At 45.8% G+C, this 12,748-nt stretch overlaps 1 protein-coding gene across 1 annotated transcript in view; it reads right to left on the reverse strand.

Moving 5' to 3' along the window:
- The window catches only part of nphp4 (nephronophthisis 4), a 309,249-nt gene that overhangs the window by 250,735 nt on the left and 45,766 nt on the right, over nucleotides 1-12,748 (reverse strand). The window contains exons 4-6 of the mRNA XM_056302210.1: nucleotides 11,409-11,578; nucleotides 10,729-10,793; nucleotides 5,115-5,118 (exon numbers count right to left, since the gene is read on the reverse strand). Of these exons, the coding sequence (XP_056158185.1) occupies nucleotides 5,115-5,118; nucleotides 10,729-10,793; nucleotides 11,409-11,578 (239 nt within the window). The remainder of the gene's footprint in view (nucleotides 1-5,114; nucleotides 5,119-10,728; nucleotides 10,794-11,408; nucleotides 11,579-12,748) is intronic.

The raw sequence follows: 12,748 nt of genomic DNA on the forward strand, positions 1-12,748 counted from the left end.
GAGGAGGCGCTTGTGCAGCGACCAGGACACATACCCACATCCAGCTTCCCACCCGCAGACACGGCCAATTGTGTCCATAGGGACGCGAAACCAAGCCAGAGGTAACACGGGTGCAAGTCATTTTGCTAAAACAAAAATTCTTGACAACTACATTTATTTTCAAGGCATTAAACTTTGCATTTGTAAGATAAATGGTCATACAGGGTCAAGACTTATCAAGAGCTGGCAAAGTTTTGCAGAAATAATCTACAGCAATGGTCTTCAGCAGTAAATGTCTGCAGCAATAATTACCACATCAATTAACTAAACAGATACGGGAAAATGTCAAGGAAAACAGATTTGTCTGTCAATCTGATATCATTATAAAAGGACAGGCTTAATTGGGAAGTAATTAACAAAAGGTTGTTTCTATTTTAAGCCACAAAATTTAGTAGTCATCCTACACAACATCACACAGCTTGCATGAAAGTGCTGGATGAGGTCCATGACCCCCATACAGCAAGTGTAATAGTCACAGTAAGTCATAATGTTATGCAATATTCAATTTGTGCATTGTATATTTGTGTATGTTAAAGAATCCCTTTAAAACTGAGTTAGAGAAGAAAAAGACCTACATAAAGACATAAAGCACATACATAGACATACACAGACCTGCACATAGACTGTGTAGTGACAAGACGGAAACGGTCAGTAATCTGCCATTTCATTGTCCCGTGGAAGGTTCATTATAGATTTACTGACATAAATGATGTGAATGACATGAAATCTATTAATGAAAATGTGAAATTTGTTCATCAATAAACCAAATCAACAGAAATCAAGTCGTGAAGAAAAGTGAGGAATCCGTGCCACTTTTCATTTTCTAAATAAAGCACAGGACAGCGGTTACTTTCTCCAACAGAAGAAATAATATCTATTGGAAAACACCGACGACAGAGCTTGAAAAGAAAAAAATATCCAAAGGGGGTGATTTAGGAAGCAGATGGATCACCTTTCTCCACCCCCCCCTTTCTTTTTCTCCCCAATTGTATCCGGCCAGTTACCTCACTCTTCCGAGACGTTATGGTTGCTGCTTCACCCCCTCTGCCGATCCAGGGAGGGCTGCAGACTACCACATGCCTCCTCCGATATATGTGGCGTCGCCAGCCGCTTCTTTTCACCTGACAGTGAGGAGTTTCACCAGGGGGACGTAGCGCATGGGGGGATCACACTACTCCCCCCAGTTCCCCCTCCCCCCTGAACAGTTGCCCCGGTCGACCAGAGGAGGCGCTAGTGCAGTGAGCAGGACACACATACCCACATCCGGCTTCCCACCCACAGACATGGCCAATTGTGTCTGTAGGGACGCCCAACCAAACCGGAGGTAACACGGCGATTCGAACCATGTTGGTAGGCAACGGAATAGAGCGCCATGCTACCCGGACGCCTGATGGATCATCTTTTTATCATTTAAATTGTGGGAATCGATTTCATTGTTGGACTTAATCATACTTTATTTACTATTGCACAAGTTGAATTTCAATCATTACTGGAATGATTTGCGAGGAGAAACACTGGAGGGGAATGAAGGATATAGTATCAACCACATGCTCAAGAGGTGGGATTTGTTATAACTCTGTGTATTTTGGAGGAGCAACCATTTTCGGTAACACTTTCTATGAAGCTTGCGTTTATAACACCGTATAAGCATCTATAACGCCCTATAAGTATCGCTATAAGTCATTGTAAGATTCATTGTAACCATGTATACGCCCTCACAACGCCTAATAACCACCTTTATGATACACTATGTCAATTTAAAACGGATTTATGCATTATAAATACGTCATCGTTAGCCTGTTTATCTGTCAAATGTCATAATGCATCATAGCCAACTTGTTTTGCTGAAGTTTTGTAGAGATGCATAATGAGGCTTCAGTGCTATTTCACAGTCTTCAGCCATAGCCGTTAGTCATTGTAATACACATTATAGGAAAGTATGGGTGTTATAGATGCAATAGATGCTTATAGGGCGTTATAGATGCAAGCTTCATAGAAAGTGTTACCCCATTTTCTATTTAACTATAATTTCATTGTCTTTTCTCCACTGTTTGGTTCATTCCAAGAGGTAATCCTCTCTGTTTATGGATGACTTTTGTTATTTTGTTTTGTTTTTGAATAGAAACAAAGCCCAAAAGGGGCTTTGAGAGGAAAAGAAGATGATGGGGGGGGGGGGGGATATCGCTATACTGCCCACCTCCTCCTGGTCATGACTCATTCCAGCCAAAAGCCCTAACTCTCCCCGACAGCCAACTCGCCAAAAATTCACTTCCCCATCCTCCAAAAAAAAAAGAAGCTTACCTCTAAACGTGCATTCATCTGCGCTACAAAGCCCAAAAGGAACACGCTTTGAGGAAATCTCATAAGGTTTGCATCACAGATTCGATTCCGTTATATGCCCGATTCCGAGTGGCGGCGGCGGCGGCTTTAAGTTAAAAGGCGTTTCTTACAGTGAGATGATAAAAAGGGGTAAGAAAAAAAATGAAGAAAGAAATAACACTAAATCAAACATTCATGCAACTAGTTTGACACAGATGGCGCCCAGGTGTCGGCTACCAGTTTCATCTTTTATTTCTTGTTATTCATTATGCATCAAGCTTGGGTTTCACATGCTGTGCGCGGATTAAACTACCCCCCCCCAAAAAAGAACTTTCTTCCCAGTACTGGTGTGGTACCTCAGAGTCAGGCGAGCAGCAACTTGGCAGAGGATGTGAAGCCGAGGAAGATGGGGGGGGGGGGGATGCAAAAGTGGCTCAGCATCAGAAACTGTGGATTCAGGGAAAGGCTGGAAAGGAAATGCTGCAATAAATATGAATACCGACAGGGATGAATTTTAAGCAACGGGGGCTTACGGCTGGGCCTGATAAAAACGAAGGTAGTCTGCCACGGGGAACGGCCGGGGAAGTATAACACCAAACTACTTAAGCCATCAAGTGATTATTTTTTGGCATGTCAGGGGCAAAATTCCTCGCAGCAGTATCTTTTTGTCTCTCTCTCTCTCACAAACACACACACACACAAACACAGATGTGTAGCAGCAGTGCATTAGATGAGGACATGCTAATGGGAAGACAATGCAGCCTGATGACACGTTTCCGTCTGTGTGTCCTCTCATCACCCTGAGAGGCTTCCCAAGCACCTCCCCCTCCTGTCCCCCTCACTTTCACGCCTCCATTCCCATTTCATCGAGTGAGCCTTTGAATCAGCCCATGGGCTTAATACCCCCCCCTCACTTTTTTCTCTCCACCCTCACCTTAAAAAGAGTTTAGGGAAGTTTCGGGGCACTTCAGGGCTGCTGATCCTCTCCAGCCCTCTCTTTGTTTTCTCACCTCCTCACCTGGCTCAACCAGTTGAAAAGGCCTCTTGGTGTACTGCAGACGTCCTTCTCCCAGCCTCATGCTGCTTTCTCTTCTAATGAAAGGGTTTCCATCTGACTCAACCTCCCCTTTCTGTTTCCTCATTTAGTTTCTATTGATCATTTGTATCCCCCCAAGCCCCTGCCACACACACACACACACACACACACACACACACACACACACACACACACACAAGCATCCCCATCCCCAAACTCTCTTCCGCTCACATCCTTCCTCCCATCATTCCCTTTTCTCTCTTGCTCTCTGCATTCCCCTGCCCGCCCGCACCCCTGCAAAGGGGTTTTAGTGCTCTCGTGGTGAGCAGCCAGTGGCAGTGGGGTTGGCTGGGAAGCAGAACACAAGACACAGATAGTGCTGGCAGGGGCCAGGGGCTCTGCCGGCAGCCTCTGTAACCCTTCCTGTTCCCCCTCCTCCTGGCACCCAGAGACATATCCCCCCTAAACCCATCTACAAACCCCACAACCATCCCGCTCCATGCACACCAACTCAAACTCTCTCTCTCTGTCTCTCTCTCCTCCACTTCCCCTACTGTTTTGCCCCTAGCTTTGTATTCTCCCACAACTCCTAGGAAAGAGGGCGAGACACGGGTTGCGCAATCACACATAAGCATGCTACTGGGGCTGGCTCTTCTCATAATGGACTGCTAGCACTATACACCACGTACATGGTGAGGTCTGTCAACACCTGCCAGACAATGCTAAGGATGTGGTGAGTCTGTGGTGGCCAGTGCTCTCCTGTTTGCTGTTGTGTGTTGGGGCAGCAGGTTGAGGGCAGCGGAAGCAAACAAGCTCTATAAACTGATCCACAGGGCCGGTGACGTGGTGGGGGTGGAACTGGATTCTCTGGCGGCGGTTTCTGAGAGGAGGACGCTGTTGGAATTACGTGGCATAATGGACAATGTCTCCCACCCACTCCATGACATGCTGGTCGGGGACGGGAGTACTTTTAGTAATAGACTCATTCTGCTGAAAAGCACCAGAGAGCGCCGCAGGAGGTCATTCCTGCCTGCGGCCATCAAACTTTACACCTCCTCTCTCAGACTCAGACCGGCAGACACTCTGAGTTAACGGTCATTGGACTGGCCCTTCGACTTGTTTTACCCTGGCGGGTTTTGTCTGTGCCGTTTGTTTTGCGCCGCGGTAGTGCAGTATAGATAGGCTGTTATGTGCACCATGCTTGTTGATATATGTTGTTCTTATTTCTATTTCTTATCTTATCTTTTATTTCTATTTGTTTCCATTTTCTTGTTATCTTGTATCTTGTTAGTTTTTTCTTACTACAGCTTGAGTGTCTGTAATGGAACCCAATTTCCCCTCGGGGATGCATAAAGTATTCTGGTTCTGATTCTGATACATACATTTTTTTGTAGAACATAAAGATTTTGGCACACAACTAAAAATGATCTACAGACTGAAACTATTTTTAAAAATCCTACTGTTTCTTTCGGTTCCTCTGACCGAGGGCACGCGCTACAGGTACGTCATCCAGGCGAGCAAGACGGGTCACCGAGGTCGCTTTCGGCGGCTGATTTGACTGATTAGCTCCCTCGTCTCCGACTGCCAAAACACTGCAAGTCGGTGAAAATAAGCTGGCATGTTCTGACGCAAATCTGCACGCAATTTACACATTGAAAGATGTGTTTTTTCACACACGTTATTTTTACGTGAAGACGTGACAGCCTGTCTTCTTCTTTACACACCTGAGACAAAACACTACGCCCTCGTTGGGTGAGACTCCGATACGATATCCATATTAACAGAGTTGACTGAGGTGAGGAACTACACACACACACACATGCGGTGAGGGTGTGTGGTTGATGCCGTGGTCCAAACCTCTTTGAAGTAAAAATACTTCAAAGTGAGAATGCCTGCACTTGGCCCCACTGAGGTTTTCATCTCGGATGACTGGCTGTGTATTGATATGGCCATACACCGATGAGCCAAAACATTATGACCGCCCTCCTAATATGCTGTTGGTCCTCCGTGAGCCGCCAAAGCAGTGCTGACACGCCGAGGCATGGACTCTACAGTTGAATTACGTTTCCTTTATTAATCCCCTTGGGGAAATTCAGTTACTGCAAATGAACCCATCCTAGCTGGGATCTGTGTAGCTAGGAGGAGCGGGCTGCCGCCTTCATGCAGCGCCCGCGGACCAACGCCAGTTCTTTTCCCGTTGCCTTGGTCAGGGGCACAGACAGGAGTATAAACATGAACATGCATGTTTCTCTTTGATGGTGGGGAAACTGGAGCACCCGGAGAAAACCCCACTGCAGACACGAGGAGAACAAGCAAACTCCACACAGAGGATGACCTGGGATGACCCCCCGAGGTTGGACAACCCCCGGGGTTCGAACCCAGGACCTTCTTGCTGTGAGGCGACAGCACTAAACACTGGGCCACCATGCCACCCAAGAAAGGGGTCCTGTGGCATTTGGCACCAAAACATTAGCAGCTGATGCTTCAAGTCCTGCAAGGTGGAGCCGCCATGGATCAGACTTGTCGGTCCAGCACATCCTACAGACGTGCAATCAGATTGAGATCTCGAGAATTTGGAGGCCAAGGCAACACCTTGAACACTTTGTCATGCTGGTCAAACTATTCCCAAATAATGTGTGCAGTGTGGCAGGGCACATTATTCTGCTGAAAAAGGCTACTGCCATCAGGGAACACCATTGTCATGAAGGGGTGCACTTGGTCTGCAACGATGTTTAGGTAGGTGGCACGTGTCACATTGACATGTACATGAATGGCTGGACCCAGGGTTTCCAAATAGAACATTGTCCTGAGCAACACACTCCCTCCACCGGCTTGTTGTCTTCCCAGAGTGCATCCTGGTGCCATCACTTCCCCAGGTAAACGGCGCACAAATACACGGCAATCCATGTGATCTAAAAGAAAACAGGACTCATTGGACCAGGCAACCTTCTTCCACTGCTCCAAGGTCCAGTTCCAACGCTCACATGCCCATTGTAGCGGCTTTTGATGGTGGACAGGGGTCATCATGGACACTCTGACCAGTCTGCACCTACACAGCCCCATATGCAGCAGGGTGTGATGCACCGTGTGTTGTGACACATTCCTCCCGTAAGCGTCATTAAAATTTCCTGTGACTTGTGCCACAGTAGACCTTCTGTCGGCTCTGACCAGATGGGGTAGCCTTCGTTGTCCTCGCGCATCGATGAGCCTTGGGCGTCCAACACCCTGTCGCTAGTTTGTGGTTTGTCCCTCCTTGGACCAATGTCGGTAGGTACTCGCCACTGCTGACCAGGAGCACCCCACAAGCCTTGCCATTTCAGAGATGTTCTGACCCAGTCATCTGGCCATAACAATTTGGCCCTTGTCAAAGTCATTCAGGTCTTTACTGCTGCCCATTTCTCCTGCATCCAACATGTGGACTATGAGAACTGATTTTTTGCTTACCATCTAATCTGCCCAGACCTTAACATGTGCCCTTGTTTGGAGATGTTATTCGGTTCACCTGTGAGTGGTCATAATGTTTTGGCTCATCAGTGTATAGTGATGTTATGCAGAGTGATTTTCTGTTGCAGCTATGTTAAACGGAATGCAGATGCCTCATGCGTGTGGTAATAGTGAGACGTGGTCTTCCGGTTTTTGCTCTCTTGATACGTAGCACAAGTGGCACCCAGTGAATAGGCACATAGGAAGAATGAGGACCACTGGACTGTTATCTGTTTGATTGTACCATTTTCATAGGAAATATGTTGCAGCAAGGCCATGAAGAAATCTTCCTTCTGTCCGTTTCTTGGCTCTTGATTTGCTGTAGGTCCTCATGCCATAAACAAAAATTTCAGTGGAGTGCAAGGACAAACAACAAACAGCTTGACAGAATGCCGACCTACCACTATACTCCAGAGGACAATGAGCAATTACTTGCCCTCCAACAGTAAACAGGCTTTGTTGTGAAGATGAACAGGGCATCTAGTTCGCATATTCTTTTCATTCTACTGTTCAAGGTAAACAAATATCTTGCAAGAAGTGTGTGCTTATTTCTGTAAAAAATACAGTACAATTAGAATTATTGCAGTATCTTTATATAATTGGCTGATACTCGTCAACATCTTTGGTTGCCTAATATCAGTTTTGCATTTGCAGATTTCATCAGCGCTTTTTGATTATGAAATAACAGCTGATGAACGTTACACAAAGGAGGCCTGTTAGCTTAATTCTGTGTCAGGTACAGAAAAGAAGTGGCAGCCTCGAGTCATATGATCACAGTTTCTCTCAGAAACCTAAACTGGAGTCAGTGCTACAGGGGGATGTAATTTTCATACTAATGCAAAAAAGTCTGTTAACTCTCCAAATGATCAATATAGTAAGAAGTGTTCTGACCAGGGGGGCATCCAGGGGGGCATCCAGGGGGGCGTCCGGGTAGCATAGCAATCTATTTCATTGCCTACCAACATGGGGATCTCCGGTTTGAATCCCCGTTTTACCTCTGGCTTAGTCGGGCATCTCTACAGACACAATTGGCTGTGTCTGCGGGAGGGAAGCCGGATGTGGGTATGTGTCCTGGTCGCTGCACTAGCGCCTCCTCTGGTCGATCAGGGTGCCTGTTCGGGGGGGGGGGCTGGGGGGAATAGCGCGATCCTCCCACGCACTACGTCTCCCTGGTGAAACTCCTCACTGTCAGGTGACAAGAAGCGGCTGGCAACTCCACATGTATTGGAGGAGGCATGTGGTAGTCTGCAGCCCTCCCCGGATCGGCAGAGGGGGTGGAGCAGCGACCGGGACAACTTGGAAGAGTCAGGTAATTGGCTGGGTATAACTGGGGAGAAAAGAAGTGTTCTGACCAGAAGCACCCCAGTAGAAAGGAGCATGTGCTGGTGCCACTGTGGATGTGAGCACCACACTGACAAGAGGGAAAAGAAATGCTGTCTGAATAGAAAGGTGTGACAGCGGGAGTGGCAGCAATGTGGCTCTTAAAACAGCACAGACACATCCTCCTAAACAACAGGCTTTCAGTTAATAATTCAGTGAGTATAAGAGTCCATTTGAAAGAAGCTTTTCTAATATTCATGTGACATGGTCGCCAACACAGGAGCTCTGGTGCTCGCTGGGCACTGTGTTATTCATACTGTAATGGAGGAGAGCATTCTGTAATTCATAGCTGTGGTTTGGAGCCAAGCAAGGACAAGTCTGGAGATAACCAAGGATAAAAACTAAAAGGTGTATTACTCTCAATTTCAAAACCCATATGTAATAATGTTTATGTGTTAAGTCTAGGGCATTTTTCATAGACAACATATAAACAAACATAGAAAAGTTGATTGTAATTAAAAATTATGCAACAATTTGTTTAGACGCAGTTTTAGTCGCTGCTGAGGTGTGAGCCTTGTGAAGTTACAAATCGAACTAAACAATGCTTTGGATGGCATTAATGGGCCTCATTAGTTTAGGACTACAGACATTTTAGAACAAATACATCAACAATTTGTCCGGGCTATCCCAGTTAAACTTACAGATGCAATCAGTAGGTGTCTTTGAGCATCCCAATGCAAATCCTTCCGGCTCTCTCTACTACCTCGTATCACTCCACTAAGCCCCTCCCACCAAATGACCTCCGCATCACTCTGCAGCCCCTTTACACTCGCGTACAACCAGGAAGTGTCAAAGCGAGACTCGTGGAACTTGTATCGTAGTTGATAATCTATCCATGTAAGAAAATATTTTTTTCAGTGGATTTTTTAGTAACATTAATATTGTTCATGTGAAGCAGCCATTTCGGGTTGGTCTTGTTGATTTTTAGGGTTAGGGTTACAACCACAAGTGACCGTCGGGGTGGAGCATACGTGAACTGATTGCGTACACATGCATCTGCATTTCTAGAACAGCCAATAGGAACGCCCTCTCTCTGAAATGGCCCATCATTGGCTGAAATCGTCCATCACGGGCTAGATTTTTTAAAGCCTGAATACAGAGCCAAGAGGAAGTGCAGAAGTCTAGTTTTCTCTCTGACCACTTGAATTACAATATGCTGAAATGTTATGACATTTTTGGCCAATGACACCTTAAAAAAAAAAACTGCCTACCCCAGCTTTAATTCTGACATCCAAGGGTAATTATATTTCTGTCCAGATCAACATCTGGCGTTTCACACAATTATTAACCAGCACATCTGGCATCTCGATGGCAAAGGTCTATACGACCAGTGGTGGAGCAGAGTAACGGAGGTGACCCAGTGTTGCACACTTTCTGTTTTTGACACATTTATCATAAGCCTCCAGCGCGTGACCTCACAATTTTAAAAAGGGAAGTGATGCTGCGAGACATAGTCGCATAGGTGTGTCCCTTCATTACCACAGCCCACCTGTAAATTATTCTACTGTCCAGGTAAGTGTCTGAAATTACCAGTGTGGTAATATATAAACTATCCTCAAAGGGCTTCTGATGATTACATAGTTTGGTTCATCTTTATGGAATCAATTATAAGTTCAAAGGCCACAATGAATACATCCATCCATCCATCATCCAAACCGCTTATCTGCTCTCAGGGTCGCGGGGATGCTGGAGCCTATCCCAGCAGTCATTGGGCAGTAGGAGGGAAGACACCCTGGACAGGCTGCCAGACCATCACAGGGCTCACACACACACACACACACACACACACACACACACACACATTCACACCTAGGGACAATTTAGTATGGCCGATTCACCTGACCTACATGTTTTTGAACTGTGGGAGGAAACCGGAGTACCCGGAGGAAACCCATGCAGACACAGGAAGAACATGCAAACTCCACACAGAGGACGACCCGGGATGACCCCCAAGGTTGGACCACCCCGGGACTCAATTCAAACTCAGCCTCTGACACCTAGGGACAATTCAGCACAGCTGATCACTTGACCTACATGTCTTTGGACTGTGGGAGGAAACCCTTGCAGACATGCGGAGAACATGCCAACTCCACACAGAGGATGACACGGGACGACCCCCAAGGTTGGACTACCCTGGGGCTCGAACCCAGGACTTTCTTGCTGTGAGGCGACCGCGCTAACCACTGCACCACCGTGCCACCCAAGGAATACATATTTGGAATTTTATGGTATAATATAGAGCAGAGGAAAAGGCTATATATCAAGAAAGAGGGCCAAAGCACAAAATTGCATGTCAGGTTCAGTTACTATTGCCTACATCCTCTCTGGCCTAGGATTAAATCTACTATACTTCACCCCTGAATCTCCTTTTTTCCATTTCAGCTTCCCTATTGTTTCAGTAAAGTCATAATAAAAAGGACAGGACTGACAATGTGGTGACCAAAGCAAATACTAGAGTAAACCATCCTTACATTCAGTAGTGCTCTCCAACAGGGGATGAAGCAGGTTCCTGGGGGATCCATGGTATAGATTCAGTCTAGGAAACAAATGACAAAAAAAAAACAAAACCATGAAACCGAAATCAATGGTTGGTTAACAGCTCATGAAACTGACATATTTCATCATACATATGTATTGCCATAGCAAATATTAATCTACGGTTAAGAACTACAGTACATTACCTATTCTAAATTAACAGTTTAGTTTCATTCACATGACTGACTTCAAGTATAATGCGTGATGTACTGACACAGAAGCTTACTAAGTATATTCTAGTGTCTCCAAGTCATCAACTATACTTAAAAGACCATTCCCGCTGCCTATAAGGGAATTCCCACTGCTTTTGCACAGATTTTTCCACACAATTTCTTCTGGGTGTGGAACCGCAGAGCCAAAGCAGTTCAGCAAGTATGCGTGAAAAGTGGGGCTCCTCCACCTTATCTATCACTTTTATATTCACTTCCAGGCAGAACAAGAAAATAATCAAGCGCACACCAACAGCAACCCAAACGAGCCCATGACGAGCCCTGAATTTCTATAATCAGCAACCCATTTGTCGTGACGGGAGCTGGACATACCTGTCCTTCGCCTGCCTCTGGAGGAGAAACTTTCATTAACCCCAGGCTGATGTAATTAAAGAATTTCTAATCACCGTCTGTCCCCGCCAGCAGCCTGTGCCTCTGTCCGACCGGCAAAAAGCTCCAGGATGGTGAAGCCACACCCCAGGGCCTGCTGGGAGCCGTCTGGCCTGACTGACAACGCTACCAGCTCCAGAACCGCCACCATGCTGGGCAGGCGCAGAGATGTATGGAAGTACAGGACCTGGAGCAGAAAACCACACAAGTATTGAGCAAGGGTTGAAACAAGGCAGCTACACTCCCACATCTCCAGCCTGTTTAAAATGAAGAAGGGCAAGACGTCACGTGGTGCCGAGTAAAGAGACCGCATAACCCAGATTTAAGCTTCATCTAATTTGTCGACAGTCAGATTTAGAGCTGATTGATTGGTTGGTTGATTGACGGATGTGTGAAACAGGGCTAGGTCTGGCTGATGGCTACATTGCAACCTTATACTTGCCTAACTGCTATGAGCCAGCTCAAAGCCCATCTCAAGCATCAACAGTATTGTCATACCTTTTGAAAAACCCTTTTAAAAGCACTTTTTCTGCCTTTCACATACTCGTTTTGAATGTGCTTGACAACCTTTATGTCTCGTTTTATTATAGTCTCCATAGTTTTCTATTTTTCTGCAGTATACTTTGAAAGCCCTGTTTTTCACCAAGTCAAATATTCACTTATCTAAAAAGCATAATTTTCAAAGCAAACTGGAAACTAAGATCCACACAAAAACAAGGATCACAGCAAAATAACGGATATTTTTTTTTCCTTTGTTCTCTGTTTTTGTATGTTTTTGGTGGTGTCGTTTTTGGAAAGTTTGGATATGTGTTTTTATCTTTTGTGTTGCACTGCTGTGGGCTGGATGAAACCAAATTTCATTTCTTTTGTGTACGCAAGTACATGATAGAAATGACAATAAATTTCTCCTGATTCCGCCCCTGATATTGGGCGGCACGGTGGCACAGTGGTTAGCGCTGTCGCCTCATAGCAACAAGGTCATGGGTTCGAACCCCAGGGTTGTCCAACCTTGGGGGTCATCCTCTGTGTGCAATTTGCATGTTCTCCCCGTGTCTGCGGTGGGTTTCCTTCCACCATCAAAAAGACATGAACGTTAGGGTTTATACTCCTGTCTGTGCCCCTGACCGAAGCATGACAAGCCGAACTGGAGTTGGTCCCCGGTGCTGCATGGCGGCTGCCCACTGCTCCTAGCTACACAGCTAGGATGGGTTAAATGCAGAGAAAGAATTTCCCCAGAGGGATCATTCAACAAAGTATCTCAAAATCAAATATATACGTATATATACGTGTGTATATATACGTGTGTATATATACGTGTGTATATATATATATACACTACCGTTCAAAAGTTTGGGAT

This window comes from Lampris incognitus, chromosome 2 (genome assembly GCF_029633865.1).
Source record: "Lampris incognitus isolate fLamInc1 chromosome 2, fLamInc1.hap2, whole genome shotgun sequence".
NCBI classification, from domain to species: domain Eukaryota; kingdom Metazoa; phylum Chordata; class Actinopteri; order Lampriformes; family Lampridae; genus Lampris; species Lampris incognitus.